The 25,838-nt window shown below is 50.6% G+C and overlaps 1 protein-coding gene across 1 annotated transcript in view; it reads left to right on the forward strand.

Annotated features, from left to right (window-relative positions):
- The first annotated feature begins 24,886 nt into the window (after positions 1–24,886).
- Positions 24,887–25,838, forward strand: part of LOC140216632 (xyloside xylosyltransferase 1-like) — a 28,808-nt gene continuing 27,856 nt past the window's right edge. The window contains exon 1 of the mRNA XM_072287012.1: positions 24,887–25,231. Coding sequence (XP_072143113.1) covers positions 25,013–25,231 — 219 coding nt within the window. The 5' untranslated portion in view covers positions 24,887–25,012. The remainder of the gene's footprint in view (positions 25,232–25,838) is intronic.

The following is a 25,838-nucleotide window of genomic DNA, read 5'->3' on the forward strand; positions in this document are numbered from 1 at the left end:
GTTTTCATGTTTCCGGGCGGAGGGGAGAGCGGGAGCCCGACCAGCTTTGCGGACCCCATATATATATATATATATATATATATATATATTGTCACGTAGTGGTGACGGCAGTCGCAGGGACGATGAGGACGGACAAAAGTTCGTCGAAAGAAGACTGTTTATTGGGCTGACTTGCGCCCACAATGCCCTGAGTTACCCGGCGGCGGCGAGGCGACCAGCGTGCTCGGCGGTCGCCGAGCAGAATGCCCGCCGCTGTCGTCTGCGCTCAATTTAAAGCGCGTCTTGGCGCGTCTCAACTGTGCGTCGCATGGCGGCAGCGCGTCTTGCGTTGCGTGGCGCGTCTCAAGTGGACGCGCCTAGCGTCGCATGGCGGCAGACTTGAAGAGTGAGCAAGCACTGCATAGATTCGCGGCATTACTCCACCCTCAAAGAGGCATCGACCCGATGTATAAATAGAAATAATGCCACTAGCAACAAATAAAACGAACCGTGCGAAAATAAAGACAGAGTGTAAAAATGCAGCGTCCTTTAGCGCGTATAATAGGGCTTCAGGCGGACGACATGAACAACTTCTGGTCGTATGCGGCGTCGCTGGGATGCAGTCATGGCGTCAGGGATGACTTCATAATCCAGTTCACCTAGCCGACGAAGAACCTTGTATGGGCCGAAATAGCGGCTCAAAAGCTTTTCACTCAATCCAAGGCGCCGAATGGGCGTCCAAACCCAGACTTGGTCTCCTGGCTTGTATTCCGCGTTGCGTCTTCGTAGGTTGTAGCGTCTGGTGTCGGTTCGTTGCTGGTTTTTGATTCGTAATCGGGCAAGCCTTCGAGCTTCTGCGCGTTGAAGGTAGGCGGCGACATCGACGTTCTCTTCTTCTGTAACATTGGGCAGCATGGCGTCTAGCGTGGTCGTGGCCTTCCTTCCGTGGACGAGCCTAAAAGGCGTCATCTGGGTGGTCTCCTGCACTGCGGTGTTGTAGGCGAAGACGACGAATGGCAAGATGATGTCCCAGGTCTTGTGTTCGGCATCGACATACATGGCGAGCATATCGGCGATGGTTTTGTTCAGGCGCTCGGTCAGTCCGTTGGTCTGCGGATGGTATGCAGTTGTCCTTCGGTGGGTGGTTTGGCTGTAACGCAGGATGGCTTGCGTTAGTTCCGCCGTGAATGCTGTTCCTCTGTCCGTGATGAGTACATCGGGGGCGCCGTGTCGCAGAAGAATGCAGTCCACGAAAAATTTGGCGACTTCTGCTGCTGTTCCGTTCGGTAGGGCTTTTGCCTCGGCGTAGCGAGTCAGGTAGTCGGTGGCTACGATGATCCACTTATTTCCAGACGTTGACTTTGGGAAAGGGCCAAGCAAGTCCATGCCGATCTGCTGAAAAGGTCTTGCGGGGGGTTCAATGGGGTTCAGGAATCCTGCTGGTCGGGTGGGAGGTGTCTTTCGTCGCTGACAATCTCGGCTGGTTTTCACATAATGTGCGACATCGGAAGAAAGGCGGGGCCAGTAATACTTTTCTTTAATGCGGCGGAGAGTGCGAGTAAACCCGAGATGTCCCGCTGTCGGCTCGTCGTGGGAAGCCTGTAGAACTTCTTCGCGGAGACAAGCAGGTACAACAAGGAGGTAGGCTGTTTTGTTCGCTGCGAAGTTCTTCTTCATGAGGACATCATTATGTACAAAGAAGGAAGAAAGTCCTCGCTTGAATGAGGCAGGGGGCGAAGAAACGTTGCCTTCCAAGTGTTCTATGAGACATTTTAGGTCAGGGTCCGAGCGTTGCTGCTGGGCAAAAGAGCTGGAGCTGATGGGTCCCAGGAAAGCGTCCTCATCGTCGTCCGGTGGCGGCGCATCTACAGGGGCTCGTGAGAGGCAATCGGCGTCAGAGTGTTTGAGTCCAGACTTGTAAACCACGGTGACGTCAAACTACTGGAGGCGAAGACTCCATCGAGCGAGGCGGCCAGAGGGGTCCTTCAAATTGGCAAGCCAGCACAGCGCGTGGTGATCGCTGGCCACCTTGAACGGTCGTCCGTACAGGTAGGGGCGGAATTTCGACGTAGCCCAGATGATGGCAAGGCACTCCCTCTCAGTCGTGGAATAGTTAGCCTCGGCCTTGGAAAGGGAGCGGCTAGCGTATGCGATGACGTTCTGCAGCCCATCGCTTTTTTGAACGAGGACGGCGCCTAAGCCCACACTGCTTGCGTCGGTATGCACCTCAGTATCAGCGTTTTCATCAAAATGCGCGAGGATCGGTGAAGACTTTAAACGGCGCAGGAGTTCTTTGAAGGCTTCTGCTTGCGGCGCTTCCCATTTAAATGGCACGTTTGCCTTCGTTAGTTGGATCAGGGGCTCGGCGATGCGCGAAAAGTTTTTCACAAATTGTCGGTAATATGCGCACAGTCCGAGGAATCTGCGCACAGCTTTCTTATCGGCCGGCGGTGGGAACTGTTCAATAGCGGCTGTTTTCTGCGGGTCTGGGCGTACTCCCTTCCTGCTAACGATGTGGCCTAGAAACAGCAGCTCTGCATAAGCAAAGTGGCACTTCTCGGCTTTCAAGGTTAGGCCAGACGACTTGATGGCATCGAGCACTGTCCGAAGTCTTTTGAGGTGTTCTTGAAAGTTCGAGGCGAAGACAACGACGTCATCTAAATATACCAGACAAATTTGCCACTTTAGGCCTGCGAGCACTGTATCCATCACCCGCTGAAACGTCGCTGGTGCGGAACAGAGACCAAATGGCATCACCTTGATCTCAAAGAGCCTATCAGGAGTGATGAATGCTGTCTTCTCGCGATCTCTTTCGTCGACCTCAATCTGCCAGTAGCCGGTCTTCAGGTCCATCGATGAGAAATACTTGGCGTTGCAAAGCCAGTCCAGTGTGTCGTCGATGCGGGGGAGGGAGTAGACGTCCTTCTTTGTTATGTTGTTTAAGCGGCGGTAATCAACGCAGAATCGAAGTGCGCCGTCTTCCTTTCTCACTAGAACAACCGGTGCAGCCCATGGGCTGTTTGATGGCTGGATGACGTCGTCGCGAAGCATTTCTTCCACTTGGTTCCGGATGCCTTGCCGTTCTCGCTGCGACACACGGTAGGGGCTTTGACGGAGAGGTCGGGCGTGCTGGTCGGTTATGATGCGATGCTTGGCAATTGGCGTTTGTCGGACCTTTGGCGATGACGAAAAACACTGGCTGTAACTTTGAACCAGATTGCAGATCTGGTCTTGTCTGTTCCGGGGCAGGACTGGGTTGATGTCAAAAGTGGGCGAGTTCTCATGGTCAGACGAATCTTCTGCGGATGGGTCGGAGAGGGCGAAGGAATCTCGTACGTCGGATATTTCGTAGAAGAAAGCAATCGCCGTTCCTTTGTTAATGTGCCGGTATTCTTCGCTGAAGTTAGTCAGCAGTACTTCGGTCTGGCCGTTGCGGAAATGTGCGATGCCTCTTGCGTTACCGATTCCTCGGTCGAGAAGCAACTGCCTGTTCCCCTCGATGATGCCTTCAGAGTTAATGGCTTTCATGGCACCTACGGTCAGAATAACGCTTGAACGGGGTGGGACGCTCACTTCTTCTTTCAGGATGCTCAGGGCAAAGTGATTTCCCAGAGTTCTCATCGAAGGGATGGCCTCGTTCGTCGAAAGCGTAATCAGCTTGGATCGCAGGTCGATGATCGCCTGATGCTCACTAAGGAAATCCAAGCCCAAGATCACTTCGCGGGAGCATTGCGGTAGCACAACAAAGGTCGCAGGATAGGTGTGTCCTTTGACAGTCACTCGCGCTGTGCATCGTCCTGATGGCGTAATGAGGTGGCCACCTGCGGTGCGAATTTGTGGGCCATCCCAAGCGGTCGTGACTTTCCTCAGCTGCGCAGCGAATGTTCCATTCATCACTGAGTAATCGGCTCCTGTGTCAACTAGAGCAGTGACTTTCCTACCGTCGATAGCTACTTCTAAGTCGGATGTCTTGGCTCTTGCCTTGCACGTCGCCCTCGGCGTCGGGTTACGGCTTCGTCGCGTATTCGAGTCGCGGGTGGGGCGTATCGTCGAAGCGTTTCTGGGTGGAGGCGTCGTTTCGAAGGCAGTTCGCGTCGTGGTCGGAGTTGTCATTTTCTGCGGCGTCGGTGCAGCGAGTGGGGCTTCTTCATGCTGCGTAGCGGGTGTAGCGTCTTCATGGAGCGTTGTCGGTGGCGGATCTTCGGCGTTTCGTTCGTGAGCAACCTCACCTCCAGAGGTTGCCGTCTTTAGTTTCCCCTACGGGGGCTCGGAGACCTTCCACGTACCGCGGCTGCGTAGCTGCGGCGTGGCGACGCAAAGCGCGACGTTGACGGCGATGGTGAGCGCGAAAGGCGGTTCGGCGTGTACTCCTCTCGACGCAGGTACTCGTCGATTTCCTGCGGACGTTGGCCGAAGCGTGGTCGTGGGACGTCAACGGCAAATCCTCGAAGACTGATACGTCGGTACGGGCAGTGACGAAGAATATGGCCGGCCTCACCGCAATGGAAGCACAACGGCCGGTTGTCGGAAGGCCTCCAGGCGTCGCATTTCCTGGGGCTTGAGCGTTGCTCGTAGGCTGGGCGGGTGGGGGCAGGGAGGCGGTGTCCGGGAACAAGTTGTTCATGTCGGACAGGATGTAGTGGTTGTCGTTGGGGCTGAGGAGTGCGTACTACAGCGGCGTACGTCATGGCCTGGGGTTCTGTGGCCGTCGGGGTGCCAAGTGCCTGTTGCACTTCTTCCCGTACCACGTCCATGAGAGTTGCTGCTTGCGGCTGTGCGGAAGATGGCAGTAATCGGCGTAGCTCCTCGCGAACAATTTCGCGGATCACTTCCCGCAAGTTGTCGCTGGTAGTGGTCGTCGTGTCCGGACGGATTGCACAAACAGAGGAAGGGTGGTTGTACTGCCGAGCCCGGACGTCGAGGGTCTTCTCAATCGTGCTGGCTTCTTGCATGAATTCCTCGACTGTTTTTGGCGGCTGGCGGACGAGGCTGCCAAAGAGTTGTTCTTTTACGCCGCGCATTAAAAACTGAACTTTCTTTTCCTCGGTCATCTCGGGGTCGGCACGGCGAAATAGGCGCTTCATTTCTTCGACGTAACCACGGACGGGCTCATTTGGCAGCTGGATCCTGGACTGGAGGAGTCGTTCGGCTCTTTCTTTCCTCATGACACTGCCGAATACCTTCAATAGTTCCCTCTTGAATAGCTCCCATGTCGTTAGGGACGACTCGTGGTTTTCGTACCACGTGCGTGCGGAGCCCTCCAATGAGAAAAATACCTGTCCAATTTTTGCCGCATCATCCCACCTGTTGGACGATGCCACGCGCTCAAATTGGTCCAACCATTCTTCGGGGTCTTCGCCTAGGGATCCATTGAAGGTTGGCGGCCCCCGCGGCTGCTGCAGTATGATCGGTGTCGACATCTTCGGCGAGGTTGCGGTACTCGTAGCGGCGTCTTTTCGGTTTCTGGTGCGGTCCGGTAAGGTCCCGCACTCAGGATCCTCTCCCTGGAGACGTCGGCTGGCTCGCTGAACTGCTGGCTCGTCCTCGGGTGCGAAGCCCTGAGGGCTGGCTTCACGACTTGAAGGACGCGTCCGGAACATGGAAGGCTACCCCGCACCTCCACCAGATGTCACGTAGTGGTGACGGCAGTCGCAGGGACGATGAGAACGAACAAAAGTTCGTCGAAAGATGACTCTTTATTGGGCTGACTTGCGCCCACAATGCCCTGAGTTACCCGGCGGCGGCGAGGCGACCAGCGTGCTCGGCGGTCGTCGAACAGAATGCCCGCCGCTGTCGTCTGCGCTCAATTTAAAGCGCGTCTTGGCGCGTCTCAACTGGGCGCGTCTTGCGTCGCATGGCGGCAGCGCGTCTTGCGTTGCGTGGCGCGTCTCAACTTCTAGAAAAACTGTTCTAGAAAAACTGGCCACCCAGTATGCGCAATGCCTCATGACCTCGAACGTACCGGAATCTTGGAAGAACGCTAACATAATCCTAATTCATAAGAAAGGGGACGCAAAAGACTCGAATAATTATAGACCGATCAGCTTACTGTCCGTTGCCTGCAAAGTATTTACTAAGGTAATCGCAAGTAGAATCATGAACACCTTAGACTTCTGTCAACCAAAGGCCCGGGCAGGATTCCGTAAAGGCTACTCAACAATAGGCCATATTCACACTATCAATCAGGTGATAGAGAAATATACGGAATATAACCAACCCTTATATATAGCTTTCATTGATTACGAAAAAGCGTTTGATTCAGTCGAAACCTCAGCAGTCATTGAGGCATTACGGAATGAGGGTGTACACGAGCCGTATGTAAAAATACTGAAAGATAGCTATAGCGGCTCCATAGCCACCGTAGTCCTCCATAAAGAAAGCAACAAAATCCCTATAAACAAAGGGGTCAGGCAGGGAGATACGGTCTCTCCAATGCATTCACAGCGTGTTTACAGAAGGTGTTCAGAGACCTGGATTGGGAAGAATTGGGTATACGAGTTAATGGAGAATACCTTAGTAACTCGCGATTCGCTGATGATATTGCCTTGCTTAGTAGCTCAGGGAACCAATTGCAAAGCATGCTCACCTTGAGAGACAAAGCAGAAGGGCGGGTCTAAAAAATAATCTGCAGAAAACTAAAGTAATGTTTAACAGTCTCGGAAGAGAACAGCAGTTTACGATGGGTAGCGAGGCACTGGAAGTGGTAAGGGAATACATCTACTTAGGACAGGTAGTGACCGCGGATCCGGATCATGAGACCGAAATAATCAGAAGAATAAGAATGGGCTGGGGTGTGTTTGGCAGGCATTCTCAGTTCATGAACAGCAGGTTGCCATTATCCCTCACGAGAAAGGTGTATAACAGCTGTGTCTTACCAGTGCTCACATACGGGGCAGAAACCTTGAGGCTTACGAAAAGGGTTCTACTTAAATTGAGCACGACGCAACGAGCTATGGAAAGAAGAATGATTGGTGTTGTGTTAAGGGATAAGAAAAGAGCAGATTGGGTGAGGGAACAAACGCGAGTTATTGGCATCTCAGTTGAAATCAAGAAGAAGAAATGGGCATGGGCAGGACACGTAATGAAGAGGGAAGATAACCGATGGTCACTAAGGGTTACGGACTGGATTCCAAGGGAAGGGAAGAGTAGCAGGGAGCGGCAGAAGGTTACGCGGGCGGATGAGATTAAGAAGTTTGCAGGGACAACATGGCCACAATTAATACATGACCGGGGTAGTTGAAGTACGGGAGAGGCCTTTGCCCTGTAGTGGGCGTAGACAGGCTGATGATGATGGTGATGATGAAGAAGATGAAGATATAACTCGAGAAGCACTGTCCTAATGTTCAAAGTGTCAATGAGGCATTTGTAGGTTCTCCAAAATGACATTTATTTGCGTTGTTTTCGGTGACGTACTAATTGCATACAATGTTTTCCGACTGGTAAAGAAACCTCACGAAGTATGAAAAATACCACTGGAGTGGGGCTCCCACCCACATCATAAAGCAGCGCCCTCAAACGAGCTGATTGAAAGCAACGGCATTGCCTGTCGCAAACCCGAATAGACAGCGCATCATCTTGATAATGCTACAGAAGGAGCACCAACAACAGGTTTCGTGGCTTCGAAGCTAATCCGTCCTCTCATTTCTACGTCACACTTACTATCAGTTTCCCAAGGACGACTGGTCACATTGATAACAAAAGCCCCTTGATAACGCGGCCGAAGCGCCGTTCTGATCACGAAAGAAATGCGAAAAGCAATGCAATAGGCATAGAATGTTTCAAGACCCCGGCTTTGCTCGCACCGCATCGGAAGAGTGCGCGCGAAGCTATATATCGCGCCAGACACTTGCTTCGCAATAAAGCTAAATTAAAGTGACCGTTTTCTTTTTCAAGTGTATACGCTCTGCAAAAACAGTTTTGAGTCAAAAAAATAAAAGCGAAATAAGCAGACCGCGAAGTGACCAATGTGTAGAGAAAAAACAGCCGATGCGTTCAAGAAAAGAAATGTACCACTTCTATAAATGAGCTGAATTGGAATCAGAATGTCTGCACAATAAAAGAAAAAAAGAAAAAAATGGAGAAAGGAGGAAAAGAAAGCAAAGGAACGAGAAAACCCCATCAGATTTCAGTGTGCCCTTATTATCTATGAATTCGTATGAGCTCCGTTGAACACCAGCCTAGAGGGCCTGTTCGAATCGGTCTCCTTTTGCAGCTACGCAATCCTGTGTCCCTTTATCACATATTCACAGGCTTTCTCGATGACCGACGCCGGTATTTTACGGCAGGCGTCCGTTATCCTTCCCCTGAACTAATATGACATCCGTTTCCATTATGTAAGCACGATATTTTACATAACCCCAAAGAAAGAAATCGAGTTGACAAAGATCAGGTGACCTAACCGACCAATTTACAGGCCCGTGCCTTCCAATCTACTGCGCATGAAAGGCCACATCCAGCGATTTTCGCACTCGGCTGCGGCTGTTTGCGGGTGCCCCATCTTGCTGATACCACAGAAGTGGAAGGCGTGACAGCAAGAATTCGCCGAGAAACTCTTTCACCACTCTTTCAAGAATTTAGTTCACGTAACGCTGCCCAGTCAGTGTGTGAACGAAGGAGATGGTACCGATTATAGCACTGGTCTAAATTCCGAACCACACATTGAGCGACCACAGGTGCCGGCGCCAATTGCGCTTTACCCAGTGTAGATTGGAGTTGCTCCAATAGTGTGCATTATGCAAATTTACCTAGGCGTTTATGCGAAAACTGGGTTCATCTGTGCACATGATCTTGCTCAAAATTCCCGGTGACTCATCGGCTTGGGTGAGGAGCCCAATTCAAGAAATATACACGATTCTAAAGGTCCCTATTTTCCAAGCATTGATGCTGGTTAAGGTGGTACGGTTTAAAGGCCGTCGTTTATAATCCTCCAAACTGATGACTTGGAAATTGGTACCTGGGCAGCCACGTCCCGCACGCTATAGCATGAGGCCATACATGCCATGCAGAACATCCATGTGTACGCTAGGACTCAAAGATAGAGTCCTACGCCGCTGTTTCTTGAAGCTGCCGGTATGTCTCAAGCTTTCATCATTTCTTATGATAGTCGACGCGTTTGGTCTACCGCTACGATTCCCGTGACTGACATACATTTGCGGCCTTCCTCTTGTTGTCATTTGCAGCTCCTAAGGCAAGGATCATGGTTCCCTTCTGCTCATTAGAGAAAGTCATGGGGACTGGGATGAAAGAAAACGCACCTTTAAACATTTCCACTGACGTTGTCAGTTCACTTTTGTGGCGATAGGTATTGTGGCAAAATAAAAATGAACATTCATGCTCTTTATCTATGCTAAGACAACCAACAGCTATCACAGCTTGTTTCCAACTAACACCAAACGCGACGTGTTACATCGGCCGGGGCTCGACAGTTAAGGCACTATCTCGATCACGATGTTTTTCTTTCTTTCCTCTATTTCGTTCTGGCTAACTAAGAGGGAGCCTGTTCGAGGGCGTTGCTTTATGATCCGGGTAGGAGCGCAGTGACGTAGTATTCTCCATATTCCGCGTCGTTTATTCATCAGTCGGAAATAAATTAGTGCGCAATTAGGACGTCGCTGAATATACAGGAGTTAGATGCCCCTTGGCTGTGTCTTCAAATACGTCATTGACACATTCTTAATTAGGATAGTACGTCTCGCGTTAGTTAAATAATTACACTTATGTAATTTAATCTCAGTAACAACAAAATTACTGGCAGTTACTCCAATGTACTGTAAACAATATCCACTAGGTTTTCTTCAAGTGCAAAAGGATAGACAGTTGGGCGAGTTGGTACGGTAACATGATTTTGGCTTCTAGCGCGAAGCCGTGTCCGTGTGTCCGTGTTTCACTTCGCGCTAGAAGCCAAAATCATGTTTCTTCAAGTGACATAGTGCACTTTTTTAGGTCTGGGTGCATGATAGGTAAAGTGACAGAACGTAGCCGGCGGGTAGTGGCAGATCAAAGAACGCTTTATTTCTTGGTGTTGCTAGTTTTATAACGAAACAGAAAAGGGTCACATGACTGGACATGATAGCAAGAGTGCGACACGTGTAATCTGTCTTGCTTACGCTATACATCAGCACGCGGGCTTGATAACATTACATCACGCGTGCTTGATAACACTACATCCCTTCCCCCTAAGCTGTGAGACGATCTGGGGGCTTCCGTAGGCGAGTCGAACGACGTGGTGGCTGTCGGTCTTCGGCTGGAGAGCCGACATCCCGTGCGTCCGAACCTTCATGAGCTGCGGCCTGCTCGGCGCTACACTGAGCTTCGTCGCCGGTCTGGACTTCGCTCGGCTTGCTAGGCGACGACCCTGTGCCGAGCCGTGGCCGGAGTTGGTCTACGTGGCGCCGCTGCGGTCCCTCCGGTGTTTCCAGTGTAACCATGCGTGCTCCCGTCGTGGACACTACTGTCGCCGGCATCCACTTCCGAGCAGACTGAAACTAGCGTGACGATACTTGCCTGCCAGGTTGATACCGTGTTGGTGCTTTTGCTGCTCCTAGAACAGGTTCGCCGGAACCACCACTTTCTGTCACCTTTTTGTCTGTCAGTGAAGCTGTCGGGCTGGTTCGGGGACGGAAGCCCAACAGCAGTTCTGCGGGAGATTTTCCTCCTTCCAGTGGTGTCGTTCTATAACGAAATAAAAACTTGATTAGCCGCTCCTGCAATATACCTGCCAGATTCTTTCGAAGCCCTTCCTTTACTGTCCGTACAGCCCGTTCCGCCAACCCATTTGACTGAGGATGGTATGGGGCTGTTCTGGTGTGTTTCACTTGGCTTTCCTTCAAGAAACTGGACATAATGGCACTTGGAAACTGTGGTCCGTTATCAGATACTAAGCAGTAGGGCAGGCCAAAACGTGCGAAAATACCTTGAAGTACTGGAATGGTCGTCTCCACTGTGGCGGTCTTCAAAGGTATGGCCTCAATGCACTTCGTCTCGGCATCCACCAACACAAAAACTTGGCAGCCACTGATGGGGCCCGCGAAGTCCATATGCAACCTGTACCATGGTTTGTTGCTCGCCCGCCATGGATACGGAACTACAGCACCCGGCATGGGCCAACATTGTATACACTGAGGGCAGCTTTTAACCAGCACTTCGATGTCCCTATCTAGTCCAGGATACCAAAAAAACGCTCGCGCTGTGCGCTTCATGGCACTGATACCGGGGTGACTTTCGTGCAGTTCCTCTAGCATGCGTCGTCGCGCCGCCTCTGGCAGCACTACTCGATGGCATCAGTAAAGCAGATCGTGACAGGCCGTGAGCTCGTTACGGCGAGAGAAGTACGGCATCCGGTGTTGCTGTGCTACCGATAACTGCCGCGGCCAGCCATGTGTGATCCACCCCCGGATTTGATGCAGCATATCGTCCGATCGGCTCAGATACGCCAATTGCTGAGCGGAAAGGGTCTTGGAATTTAGGCTCCGCGTGTAAAGCACGTATTCCATGGCTTCTTGGCCTCCTCGGTCACCTAAGCACGGCAGTGGTAGGCAACTGAGAGCGTCTGCGTTAGCATTTAGCTGTCCTTGGCGGTACTCGAGGTCATAATGGTAAGCAGACAGTAGCAATGCCCACCGTTGAATTCTCGCTGCTGTCATGTGCGGTATCGGCCTCTCCGGGTGAAGCAGTCCTGTCAGCGCTTTGTGATCTGTCACCAGAGTAAAATGCTTCGCCAACAAGTAATCTCTAAACTTAGTAACGCCGAACACCAAGGCCAACGCTTCTTTTTCCAATTGCGAGTAATTCCGCTCAGCAGGTGTCAGTGCCCTCGAACGGAACGATATGGGATAGTCTGTGTTCCCAATTCGGTGTGACAGCACCGCGCCAACTCCAACTGGCGAGGCATCGCATTCAAGCCGCAACGGCTTTTCGGGGTCGTAGTGCACGAGTAGTTCCGCTGCCACCATAGGGCGCTTGGCTGCCTAGAAGGCTTTCTCGTGTTCGGCTTTCCATTGCCATCGAACTCCTTTAGCCAGTAGCCTATAGAGTGGGACTAACGTGGTTGCAAGGTTAGGCAAAAACTTGGCGTAATAAGTGAGCAATCCCAAAACGGATTTTAGCTGGCTCACCGTCTCCGGTCTTGGTGCGTCGGTGATGGCTTCCATATTCGCAGGAGGTTGCAGGCCAGTTGCGTTGATCTTGTGGCCCAAGAACGAAACTTGCTTCTCACGGAACCTGCATTTGTCACGCTTCAACTTGAGTCCATTGTCGCGAAGCCGCTGGAGGACTTGCCGGAGAGTTGAGTTGTCGTTCTGCTTTTCGGCTATAATGATGTCATCCAAGTACACCTTGACGCGAGGGAGGCCTTGCAGAACGGATTCGAGGCGGCGCTGGAACAAAGCCGGAGCCGAAGCAATTCCGAACGCGAGGCGGTTGTTGCAAACAACCCTTTGTGTGTGTTCAGCAGGGCCATTTCTCGTGCCTCGTCATCCAGTGGAAGTTGATTATACGCATGCCGCAAATCCAAAGTGAACAACTCCCCCCCATACAAATATGCGAAGATGTCCTCAATTTTCGGCAACGGGTACTGTTGCAGATGTGTCGCCTGATTAATGGTTAGCTTGAAGTCGCCGCACAGTCTAATATCACCGTTTCGCTTCACTACACCCGCCGTGGTTGCTCAGTGGCTATGGTGTTGGGCTGCTGAGCACGAGGTCGCGGGATCGAATCCCGGCCACAGCGGCCGATTTTCGATGGAGGCGAAATGCGAAAACACCCGTGTACTTAGATTCAGGTGCACGTTAAAGAACCCCAGGTGGTCAAAATTTCCGGAGTCCCCCACTACGGCGTGACTCATAATCAGAAAGTGGTTTTGGCACGTAAAACCCCATAATTTAATTTTTAATTTTTTTCGCTTCACTACGGGCACGACGGGCGTAGCCCACTGGGAAACTCTGACTGGTGAAAGCACTCCCTCCTGTACTTGGCGGTCAATTTCTGCAGACACCTTTTCCCGAAGCGCGTACCGCACTGGTCGAGCCTCGAGAAAGCGTGGTATACAGTGGCCTCCTTTTTGTGTAGTTTCACGGGCGGCCCCTTGCAACACCCCAACGTCTCCTCGAAAATTTCTGGAAATTTAGTCAAAAGTTTCGCTGTCGCTGCGTCGCAGTGAACTACATTCACGCTCTGCGGCGCGCATTCTTCCAGTAGCGCCATGCCAGCATTCCGGAAGGCTTGGACGGTGTTCCGGCCGCACAACAGAGGCCCGTCGCAATCCACTACCACCAACGAGCTGTCTGCTTGCGTATTACCGCATTCGACTTTCATGGTCACTCGGCCTAGCACCGGCAGAGGCCTCAGGAAGCATGTCAGCCGCAGTGAAGTCTTCTCCAGTGTCGGCCACCATTCGGGATGGTTTTCGAATACCGTCCTTGGAATTACGCTGATAGTGGATCCTGTATCCACCAACATGCGCAGTTTCCGGCCTTCCCAGATGAAATCCCTTTCGAATGGCCGTGCGCACTCGTTACTACTGTAGCTGTGAGCCACCAAAGCGTAGAGCATTTCTTCTCCACTTTCGTCGCTGCCGTCTAGCTCTTTCACAGCGTACGTTCCTGAGGGGTTAGCGCGACCACTAGAGCACATCCTTGCCAGGTGTCCCTTCCTGCCGCACTTGTCGCATGTCGCTTTCTTGTGTCTGCACACTTCCGAAACATGGTTCGAGCCACATCTCCGGCATTCATTAGCCTCGGTCATGGATCCATGCCCACGTCCGGACTTCTGCGGATTTATCCTGTGCTTCTGTATGAAGTTCGCAGCACCGTTGTCGTTGAAGCTCCTCTCTTGCATTGCCCGGACATTTGTTTCTGCGGTTTCCGCTGCTAGAGCAAAAGCTTTTGTCTCCGCCAAGGTCAAATTCTTCTGAGAGAACATGTGTCGTCGAGCTTGTTCATCACGGATTACGCAGACAATCCGATCCCGCAACATGCGATCCAAATACTTATCGAAACTGCAGTCTTTTGCAAGACGTCTCAGGTCACTTATGTAGTCCCGTACCTTTTCGCCTTCTGCTTGGTTCCGCATGAAAAAAGCATAGCTCGCTGCCATCTCATTGACTTGGGGATCGAAGTGGTGTCCAGGTGCTGTACGACGGCTTCATAGCTCAGGTGGTTCACCGATTCTGACTGGCACTGGCCATGAAGTACGCGAACCACGTTGTCACTTAGTGCTGACACAAGAAGCGCACGCTGTTTCCCTGGATTTGTGATGCTGTGGCCCTCAAAAAAGGCTTCCCAATGGACCCGGTTAGTGTTCCAGCTACTGGTCGTGTCGTCGAACTCAGGTGGCCTGGCTGTCATCGTGCAGCCGGTCCTATCCCATCTTCGTTGCCACTGAAGTGACAGAGCGTAGCCGGCGGGCAGTGGCAGATCAAAGAACGCTTTATTGCTTGGTGTTGCTAGTTTTATAACGAAACAGAAAAGAGTCACATGACTGGACATAATAGCAAGAGTGCGACACGTATAATCTGTCTTGCTTATGCTATACATCATCACGCGGGCTTGATAACATTACATCACGCGTGCTTGATAACACTACAATAGGTAATTGGGACACCCTGTATATTTTATGACCTTTCCATGCAATTGACGATGTTTCCATCCCTAATAAATGCTGAAATTCAAATTGCTTACTGCAAAAAGAAGCGATACTGAGATACACAACATTCACGTGCATTTCACGCACCTTTGATAAAAGACTACCAAAGGGGTCACTGAAGTCTATAGGATTTTTCATGGTCAACAAAGTACGCAAAGCAATTTGAAACATGGTGAACAAAGAGCAATATGTTTATTGTCTAGGCATAGGCTATCCTTACCTTGAGGAGGAGGAGGAATAAACGTTTATTTTTGAAACAGTATCCTGGGTTAAGCCCCGGTTCTACTCTAGGTAGGAGCTCTCCTCATTCCAGGAACCCTCTGGCCTTCGCTGCCTCCTTGGCCCTGGCGACGAGGCGCCGTTGTTGTTCCACGTCCTCGGAGACGAGCTTGGCCTCCCCCGTTTCTATGAGGTCTTCGCTTTCTTGCCTGGCATTACAACAATCGTTCGGTGAACGCAATGCGTCTGTGCGTAGATGCCATGGACATTCGAGGATCAGGTGCGCTAAGGTGTCCGGTACGCCGCACATTGGGCAGGGGTGTCCTTGCAGCATTCGGTAGTCTGTGCATGAGGATTCTGTGCATGTAAGTGTTATTATGTAGTCTTCTGAGTGTGGTACTTTCTTCTTTGTTGAGCTTTGGGTAAGGTTGGGTACACCCTGCGTTCCAGCCTGTGATGTTGAAGGGTCCTTGAGTAGGATGGGTACGGTCTCTGCACCCGCTGACGCAGACCGGCGTCTCGAGAGCAGGAAGGGTACCCACGTCACGCAGGTGTAGAGGATTAGAGTGCTGTGGTGCTTCAATATCTTCAGTGCGTCTGTCGACACACGACCCTTAGCGTCGTTCCTGACAGGTGTTTCAGAATCGGAAAAGACGACAGCTGCGTTGCGTCCATGCACGTGGTAGTGCCGTCTCTTCTGCAGTCTCAGGGTTTTGTGCACGGACTGTGGCAGACGCTATATCTCTGACCTGAAAATCTACGACTCTCAGGGCGTAAGCGTTTCTTTGCGGGTATTTGGCTGCGTCGGTGTATCTGGCGTCCGCATCTTGCCTGCGTTTTCGCCGTAGGGCATCCACTCGGGCTTGTCTTCTTTTCTTGTGTTACGTGGGGTGCACGTTGCGTGGAATTGTTGTACACAGAGTTCACGGACGTTTGGATGAATTGTTTCTTTTCGGTCCGTGGTGGCTATAAAGGCTTCACCGTAGGTCAGCCGTCACAGCACTGATCTTCCAGCGGGCGTGAGCGTCAATCTTCCTAATTGACTGGCTTTATGAGCATCAACTAGTTCTTGCCAGGTGCTGTGCACGCCCATCTTGAGAAGTCTCGTAGTCGAAGCCGTAGATGGTAGGCCCAGGGTGATTTTGATGGCTTTGCCTATTTGAATGTTAATTTTTTCTGCAACGAGACGGCCCATGCCATGGCTCGAGGACTTACATGCCGAGCCGCGGCGCCAGCCGGCAATCCCGACGTCTCGCCCACCGCGAGAGCGATACGGGAGTGGACGTGGGGGGATCGCATGACCACTTTCAGAGACATCACGCAGCACTACAGATTGAACAGATGTAAATACCCACCACCGCACGCCAAACTAAACAAGAAAGAGGCGGTTGCCTGGAGGCAATTACAGACACACACGTATCCTAACCCGGCGATCCTTCACCTCTGCTACCCCGACATTTATCCGTCCGACGACTGTAAAGCGTGCGGAGCCAGAGCGACGCTGCAGCACATGCTGTGGGCATGCACCGGTAGCGAGCAGCAGGAGTGCCCGACGAGCGGGGTAGAAATGGCAGTCTCGAACCGAGGGGCGCGTTGGGAGGCTGCCCTGCTCAGCCACGACCTCGCCGATCAACTGTGGGCCGTCCGGCACGCCGAGGAAGCCGCCCGAGTCCAAGGACTCGAGGCCGTCACCTAGCCTGGGGTGCTTATGGCCCCACCCCGCCCAAATCGCCGGACATTTGCAATAAAGTTTTCACTCACTGCGTTCTTCAGTGCGAGGTAGGGCGTTGCGGTGTGTTATTCGACTGGTGAGGAGTGCTTGCATCACACGTAGCGTGTATTGTTCTTTAAGTCCGCTTCTATGGCTTCCAACTCTTCTAACGAGATGCTTGAGCTGTGATAGCGTTCGCTGTAGTCGCGGGAGGGTGGCCGCTCCAGACCCGTCTTTGTGTATGTGTAGCCCTAGAACTTGTAGGATTTCCACTTTCGGAAAGGGCGCTCCATTGAGGGTGACGTTGGAATCGGGTTCATCGTAGCCGGGTGGTCTGCCTCTCCTTGACTCGAGGACGAGGTATTCGGACTTCTCGAAAGCACAGCCGAGGCCGCAGTTGTGCAAGTAGCTCTCGATGGTATCTACTGCTTCCTGTAGGCGTGTTTCTTGTGTTTGAGGCCGTTGTCCATAACGTGATATCATCTGCATAAAAAGCATGTCTTAGCTAGGTCTGGTATCGCGTCGATGAGGCTGGGTAGTTTGATCATTGCGACGCTGAAGAGCAACGGCAATATCACCGAATCCTGCGGGGTGCCTTTGCTTGGTAGTCGGAAGCTGTCGCTGTGCAGGTTGTATACACCAACTGTGGCTTTGCGGCCCGTGAGGAAATTTTTGACATAGTCGTATGTCCGAGACGTTCCACCCAGGTCTTCGAGGTTGCAGAGGATAGCTTCCTCACTGACTTTGTCAAAAACTGCCTTTATGTCGATGACTAAAATCGATTATTTGCTTCTCGTGCTCAGGTGGTAGATGAGGTCTCCCTTGAGTAAAAGGAAGAAAGCTTGCGTTGACAGGTTCTGCTTGAAACCGAACATAGTGTTTCGAAAATATCTGTTGTCTTCGAGGTATGAGGTTAGCCGGTTGTGTATAATACGTCAAAAAGTTTCCCTACGCACGAGGTAAGGAAAATTGGGCGCAAGTTCGCGATGCTGAGCTGTTTATTTCGTTTGAGTGCTTCTAGGCAGTCTGTAGCTCTCCTTTCTCCCAGCATGCATTGAAGTACTGGAGCAGGGCTGCGGTAGCCTGCTGCGGAAGGCTTAGGAGATGCTTGTTCATGATCCGATCTTTGCCCGGGCTGGTGTTTCTGGTGAGCGTCGATACTGCTGGAGAGAGTTCAGCAGGCATAATGGGTTGGTAGATTTCGGGGTTTGGTTTCCCGCCGTAGACTTTGTCTTGTGCTGTCGTATTAACGGGTGGGTCGCTGCACAGCTTCTTCTGAATTTCTCGGTGGAGGTTCTCTTCCGATCCGGCGTGATTGCGCATGAGTCTACAGAAGTGCTGTCACTGCTGCGTCTTCGTAGGGCCGTTGTCGAGAAGGGTACGCAGGAGATGCCACGTCGTCTTTGTGCTCAGGGTTCCCTGGACTTTGTCGCAAAATGCGTGCCAGTTCTGTCTTCCTAATTTCTCCGCGTATGCTTGTGCTTGCTCGGTGAGTAGGACAATTCGCTTCTTTAATTTCTTGTTTAGCTTCTGTCTCTTCCATCTCTTGAGGAGAACTCTTCTGGCTTGCCAGAGCTAGAGGAGGTGCGTGTCGACGGCTGGCACTACTTCATTCAGCTGTATTGTTTTGGTGTGATGTCCTGCCGTGTCGAGGGCTTTCTTCAGCCAGTCATCTATGTTCTCGATGGTGGTGTCGACATTTAGCACGTCTCTGAATGACTTCCACTCCGTTACCCGGACCATTCCAATCCTAGCGGGCTTGCGAGTGTGAGCCACGGTTTGTTGGAAGATGTGGTGATCGCTGCCCAGGGTTTCTGGGAGCCGGCTCCATTCTGCCGAGGGGACGCTTATCGTGAAGGTAAGTTCCGGCTTGGTGTCTCTGGAGACACTATTGCCTATCCTCGTTGTTTGAAGTGGGCCATTCCACACGGTGAGTCTGTGCTGGCGTGCAGTGTCGTGTACTCGGGCTCCTCTCTTTGTGGTGGTCTGGTATCCCCAAGCCTTGTGTGGGGCGTTGAAGTCCCCTACTATAACGACTTGATGATCATCGGTGCATTTCTTAATTTCTAGGACAAGGTGGTTGAAGTCTGAAACGTGGTCTCTGGGAGGGCTGTACAAACTCACTACGAATACGCTCTTGAGCAATTTCCTCTCCGGTATGATTTCTATTAAGGTGTGTTCGATTGTTGTATTCACGGGTTCTAATTCCTGTACAGTGACACAGCTTGAGAAATCATTTTAAATCGGCTACCACCATCTCTTTCAAAAATATAATAAGCTTTGTCCTATATACTTAGTATTTATTTATTTATTTATTTATTTATTTATTTATTTATTTATTTATTTATTTATTTGCAATAGCGCAAATACCCCTGCTGGGGGGGTGTTACACGAGGGGTGGGCAAGCATACAAATTCGCAAAAACACAATACCATTGCAGTGAGCCCTGAAATTAGTTAGGAGAGAAACAGCAACGTAGAAAACCGCAAAGACTACAACACGTTGCACATCCACAGGTTAATAGGAATATGCGAAAGAACACGAAAACCTATCAAATATGGCAATGGACAAATGTTGAACGTAATGTGTGCAGAAGGTGACAGTAACATTTTTCTGGGTATGGAACACAGTAAGTAAAAGTAAAAACAGGCAGACATATTGATAAGCACATTAAGATGTTGACAAAAACACGCTTAAAAGAGCTCTACAGATAATACGAGCAGATGACGCAATCAGGTCAGTAATTCAATGGCGCACCTAAAACGCACAGGATCATCATGAATAATGACGGTGAGTGGAAGATTATTCCAGTCTATCATTGTTTGAGAAAAGAAGGAATGAAGTTGAGCAGTTGTCAAAGCATGTGGCGAGTAGATTGCTTTATGGTGGCTAATACGGCTTGAAAGACGGTGTGCTGGTTTGATAAGGTTGTTGTCAGGAGGGAGGCTATGGTAGAGTTTATGATAAAAGCAAAGTCTGAGCGTTTTGCGGCGCCTATCTAGTTTGGGAAGATTAGCCTTTGATTTTAACTGAGTGACAGCTGTATGATATTATTAGCCAGAAAAGATTAATCTGGCTGCACGATTTTGTACCGATTCGAGTGTCTTGCTAAGGTTGTGTTTATGGGGGTCCCAGATCGTGCATGCATGTTTCAACTTAGGTCTTACAAGAGATTGACGGGCTAATAACTTAACGGAGGGCGGAGAAAGTGAAATACTACGTCATAGATAGCCAAGGGTGTGGTTGGCTTTGTTCGTGATGTGTGTGACGTGTGATGATCACGTGAGGTCACGTTGATGCTAAGTCCTAAATATTTGATGGAATCGACTGAAGTGACCTCACCATTAAGCATGTACGTATTAGGTTGATAATTTTGTTGTCTCTGAAAATAAATTATGGAAGTTTTCTGAGTATTAAGGACCATGAGCCACGTATGACACCACATTTCAACATTTATTAGGCCGCGCTGACGCATTAGTTTATCGGCGGGATTAGTGATGGAGCGGTGAATGACACAATCATCCGCGAATAGCTGAATGGTTCAAGAGATGCATGCGAGTAGATCACTGATGTAAATAAAAAAAAATGTAGTGGGCCGAGCACTGTTTCCTCTGGGCACCGTAGGTGACAGTGCACAAGGTGGAGTTGATTTCACTGGCGGAAACGAACTGTTGGCGATCGGTGAGGAACTCCCTTATCCATTAAAGCACTAAGGGGTGTAAGTTCATATGCGATAATTTTAGCAAGAGTCGACGATGAGCAACTTTATTGAAGGCTTTTTCAAATCGAGAAATATGGCATCTACTGGAATGTTATTGTCTAGACAACAACTGGTGTCGTTAATAAAAGAAGTTAATTGAGTTTCGCAGCAAATATATTGTCTAAATATATTGTCTATGCGCATATTGTTTACAGCGGAAATTTAAAACAATGTTGAAGTTAGAAAACACGGATCAGGCAGCCGCTGCTAGTGTTTCTAATGCGCATGTCTTCCTATCGTCAGGGTTTGCAGGAATAAAGCGAAAGTATGAATTAAAAGCCGTGCAAGTCCGCGCCAACAGTGATGCAGTAAGCTCTTAGCAACCGTAAAATTTCAGGTGAAAAGGTCGAGTAAAGTAAACAGAAACCTCAAATGATGTGGGTGACAAAGCTTTGGTAATGGCACTGTAGGCATGAGCGTTTGGGGTGGGGGGAGTCTTCGGCATCGCCCAGGGGGTGGGGCAGCCCCCCCCCCCTCCCGGAAAACTCCGGAGGGGGCTCGGGCACCGGAACCGCCCCCGTAGTCGGCGCCTATGCTGCTAGGTATCCTACACCGGCGAGACAAAATTTTCCAGAGAGGTTTCACTCAAACGAACGCGTTGCAAGTCGTCGAGTCCCCGCAGTGATGGCGGCGAGCGACCACGTATTGTTTCTTTTTTCGTCTGCCAGTCAGCAAGCGTTCAAAACTCTGCCAGGCGAAAACCCACTCGGCCAGAGAAAAACGAACACGCATCGAATTACGCCCTGCGGTGATTGGGGAACACGAGAAAAACGCATGCGCTCTGGATGGCTCCGGCAGCCCGCGGGTAGCGAGAACAAAAAAAAAAAAAGGAAACATTGAAGAGGCTCAATGTATTCTCGCAAATAAAAGTAAAAGTAGAAAAATAAATGAGAACGTAGTTAGCTTTGCTGGCTTTAGTGTCTTGATATGAATGCTTTGGCGCAGGTGAAAGAAGATTCTGAGCGAGCCGGAGGGCTGCGGTGAGCTGAAATGAGTGCACATAATTCAACTGACATGAATGTTATACGGAATGACGGGCGGACACGGCGTGCATTCAGCGAATCAACAAACACTGCGAACCTGATTCTGACGCACCAGCCAACTCGCGCCGCGCTTGTTGTCTCGCGTCACATTCTGTCTGTAGTCTGCACGGAAGTTAGCGCATTTCTATGTTATGCGAACGACCAACGATCGCCGTTGGAAGCATCGCTGGCTACGAGAGCAGCGAGTCTACGATATGTGTAAAGCATGAATAGAACTCGCCTCCCATAGCTTGCTAGACTATGTCGGTTTGAAATATTTTCTCCCAATCCTGTGGCGCCACACTTTCTGTCTTGCGGTATCTTTTCGGTACTTAGCTTTTCTTGAAAAGCCCATAAAGAGACTTTAGGATACGTTAGGTTAGGTTAACGATAGGTTAGGTTAGGTTATGTTAGCGTAAAAGGCGTTACGGTGGATGACGTATTCACATAGCAGTTGCAGGGGCGTCGAGCGTCACCGGCGGCCTTTCAGTCACTTACGTTAAAACGCGGTTGCTAAGGCGCTCTGTAGTCTAGGTTTCAATATACATGGCCCGGCCTCTACTACGGTCGCTACTGCTGCCAGAGAAACATGTGTGATAGTACTTTCAAGGTACATCGCCGTAAGGCGTGAGAAAGCTATGGTCCGGCAGACTTACTTAGCACGAACGCCGCTAGTGCGAGACAGTTTGTGCGACACAGCTGTCACCAAATGTGGCGTCAGTACCAGCTGCTTAACCTGTTTCACCAACCCGGCAGCCAGTGTCCAAGGGTAAACAAAACTCGATCCCCCTCCGCAATGCCGGCACGCCTAGGGACAGACTCATACAACGCGCGCTAAGAAATCTCCTCCGTAGTGCCTAAGCAGAGTCATATATTCAAGGAGCAAAAGCCCCCAGATTTTCTTTCTCGTGCCCCCTATTGCGCGCGCCTGCGCACAAACGTCGGGCGATCCCTCAAATGAACGTCTCGTATGTTTTCTCGCGCACTTAGCTCAAGCTGAAACGGGAGGCCGCACGAAATGGAATTCGCTCGCTGCTGCTGGCCGCCATTAATCACGCCAACGTTCTGACAGAGTGTGTACGCGGCAAACGAGTGAGATGTGTTGGTGTTTGCCTGTGAGCGTTACAACGTGCTTGTTAATGCAGCTGATAAGCGAATGTTTACAGCAGTTCATGCAGCTGATAAAACGACTAACCTTACTTCGTATAGCTTTTTATTAATTTGCTGTCGTAACCATGCTTCGCCTTCCGGGCGAAACTGTGGCATCCTTTTATTGCGATTGCAATTATATGGACACTCCAGGCGCATTTCTGCCGTCGCCGTTGCCGTGAGGTTCCGCATGAGTGAACGAATGCGAGGGTGAGCAGGCGAAGGCGGTTCAATGTGCGCGAGCGAAGAACGCCGCCCAGATGCGTGCCTTCGCCTGCGGCGCGCGAGGCAGGGGTCCGGCGAGGGAGGAGGGGCGTTCTTCTCGGGCAGCTGCTAGGGTGCCTCGATGTCCTCCTCGCCCGCCGCTCCGTACAGAGCGGAGGCAACCACGGCGTCTACTACGGCGTTGGCCACACGAATCTCGGACGCCTTAGTAGACGCCTTTGGCGGACGCCGTATACGGACGCCTTGCCAGCGCTCGTGCATCTCCAAAGCAATCTCCGACGTGGCCGAAGTACGCGCTCGCGCGAGCCTCATCTTCGATGCGATTTGCGATGTTTGCAGAGTGCGCGTAGTGCCGGCAGCTTCGTATGCGCTCTGCTTTCAACGTTTCGTTGGCGTTGCAACGACAGATACACGGATGTCAATTGGCTCGGGGCTGCTACCGCGATTCCTAACTCCAACGTCTTCACAGATACTTTCCGCTGTCATCGAGCGAGATGTGTTCATGTGTACCTGTGCGCGCGTGACACCGTGCTGGTTAATTTAGTTAAAACATGTTGACGGGCTTGTTGGTTTGAATCCATGATAGAATGTGCAAGCGCGACTGAACAAGGTCGTAGAAAGAAGCAGACACACAAAGACAGCGCTGTTTCTGTGTGTCTATATTTTTCTACGTCCTCCTTGAGTCGCGCTTGCGCATTCTATCATTGTTAATTCAGTTATTAAGCGTGTTTAGAAGGTTATACGGCCGATCAAACTAATATGCTTACTTCACACAGCTATCTACTAAATTGCTATCGCAATCGGTGCTTCGCCTCTCGGGCAAAACTTCGATTTTTTTTTTGTTAGTAAGGCACGTATGGTCGGCAGTTAATTGTGACTCTTTTGAAGTGGTATAGTACTCATGTGCGCGAGTGCTAATAAATACTTCATGCTGGCTCAACGCAGGTGGACCTGTACAACCTGTCGTTAGAGGCTCGTCACCTGAAATTGCTAAACGTCCTCAAGGGAAGCCCGCATGATCGCACCGGCCGCCATGCGAAGCGTCGCTCCCTCTTTCCGCTGTGCACCTCTCTACACCGATTGTTGAATGTGGAACGCGTGCTTCTCTTGGCGCCGCAAGTGCAGTTCTACGCCGACGTCTCCCTGCTGTGGGAGCAGTTCAAACTGTTCCCAGCAAGCGCCGTGTTCGGCCTGGCGAGGGAGCAAAGCCCCAGGTTTGGATGACAGCCGCTAACACGGGTCACGTGCGTGTGATGTGCCCTTCTTTCATTGTAATTAAATCGGCCAGCGTCAACAGTAGGAGAGGAACATGTGCTCGCGCAACCATCACCCTTTGAGAACAATCTTGTGAATGCAAAGCATTTGCAAAGAAAAAAAATGTCGAAGCCTTTCTGCCCTTCAGGAAACACAAGCAGCGCCTCATAGCTTCCTCTCAATTTGTGAAGGTTTGGGTTTGCTAATGTTATGCAGGAAAACTGTCGGACAGAACGAGCACGCTCAATAGCTAGCTGGCTCGAATTTGTTGACAATATCTGTATTAAGGGTGCTGCAAGCGCAAGAATCAAGCCAGACTGGATAATTGAGTATGGCTTTCAAAGATAGCAGACATACCGTTCTGCTCTGAGTGGAAGCAGAACGCATTAATATCGGTGCGGTCTGACCTAAAGAATGAGGATACGTACCAGCATTTTTAAATTACGCAAGATTTTAGGGCGCGGTGTTAAAAACCGCATTGCGATTTACTTTATTGGTGCCTCTGGTTGGTGCATTTTTATATCGCTACATTGGTGCAGGCGTTAGCGTACGAGTCCTATAGAAAGAATACCGGGCATTATCTTGCAGGCTCTAGTGTTACTTACCCAGATCCCGTACCCTTTATATTGAGCATATTTCAGCTATACCGAGTTTATACTATATTTTGCTCAAGTATTTGCCAAGATTGCGATATTGAAATACATTCATTTCAGATGCGTAGACGTTTTGAAGCCGGTACACGAGTCGGATTAGTAGCGTTCACCGCCTTAATTGCCTCAGTAACTGTTACTAACGCTAACATAACTAATTGTTCTTATTAACATCCAAGCAAAATATGCAGCCAGCACGTAGCCTGAATTTCCGGATGGGAACGTTGCTCTTTTGATGGCAAATATAGGAAGTGTGTGGCAATTTTTCTTTAATACAGTATCGACCAACGCAGCCTTTGTTCGTCTGGTGTAATGCACACTATCTTGCGGCAGGTACGCTCGTTCTTTGCACCATCAAAGGGGCGCTGCTCCAAGGCAGGGCGGTTGCGGGGATCCCCCGACCATGGGCGGCAACCCAGGCTTAAATAGCGCCGTCGCCCTGCTGGACCTGCACGCCATGCGACGGTCGCCAGAATACGACCGGTTGTACTCAACCCTCGACGACATGGCCGATACATACGGCTGGTACGGGGGGTCGCTGGGCGATAGCGACTTCTACACCATGGCCTCGTGTCGGGTACCGGCGCTCCTCCATCTGCTTCCCTGTGCCTGGAACCGGCAGGTAATAGAAGGTTGCAACTTCCAGTTTCACACAGTCGGTAGGAATTTTTAAAAAATGCGTCTTAGCAGAGAATTCGCCCTAATTTCGTGGGAATTTTGTTTCATAACCCAAGCCTGTTTGGTCTTGTACTAATAGCGAGGTTCCTCAACAAAATTACCACAAAGAAAAACAGTTTATATGACTTCTCACCATGCTTAAAAAAAGTAATTTCAAGAAAATAACTGTGACGTTTATGTGCAGTGTTAAGGCTGCCACCAGTTGACGGGACGGGGTTTCGACAACCTTCAACAGTGTCTGATTGGAGCTCCAACCAGGTTGACCATTGGAGAGGGTCTGCCAGGGAAGACGAGCTGACGTAAAAAAATAACAGCAAAAGATCAATGCATCATTAAAGGGTTAGCAGTGCGAGCCAAGACAAAAATTATGCAGGGCTCACGCACTGTGAGAATCGATGTAAGCGAAGCTTTCCGTGCTGGATGCTTTGATTGACGATGATTAGCGGTGATTTTGACGGCTCAAGTTTAATTTCTTCAACGTTTAGGCTAACATAAGAGTGGTGAGTTGGTGTTAAACGTTACCTTGCGTGAACCACTGCTGTTTGTCTGCG

This window comes from Dermacentor andersoni, chromosome 3 (assembly GCF_023375885.2).
Source record: "Dermacentor andersoni chromosome 3, qqDerAnde1_hic_scaffold, whole genome shotgun sequence".
Classification (NCBI taxonomy): Eukaryota; Metazoa; Arthropoda; class Arachnida; order Ixodida; family Ixodidae; genus Dermacentor; species Dermacentor andersoni.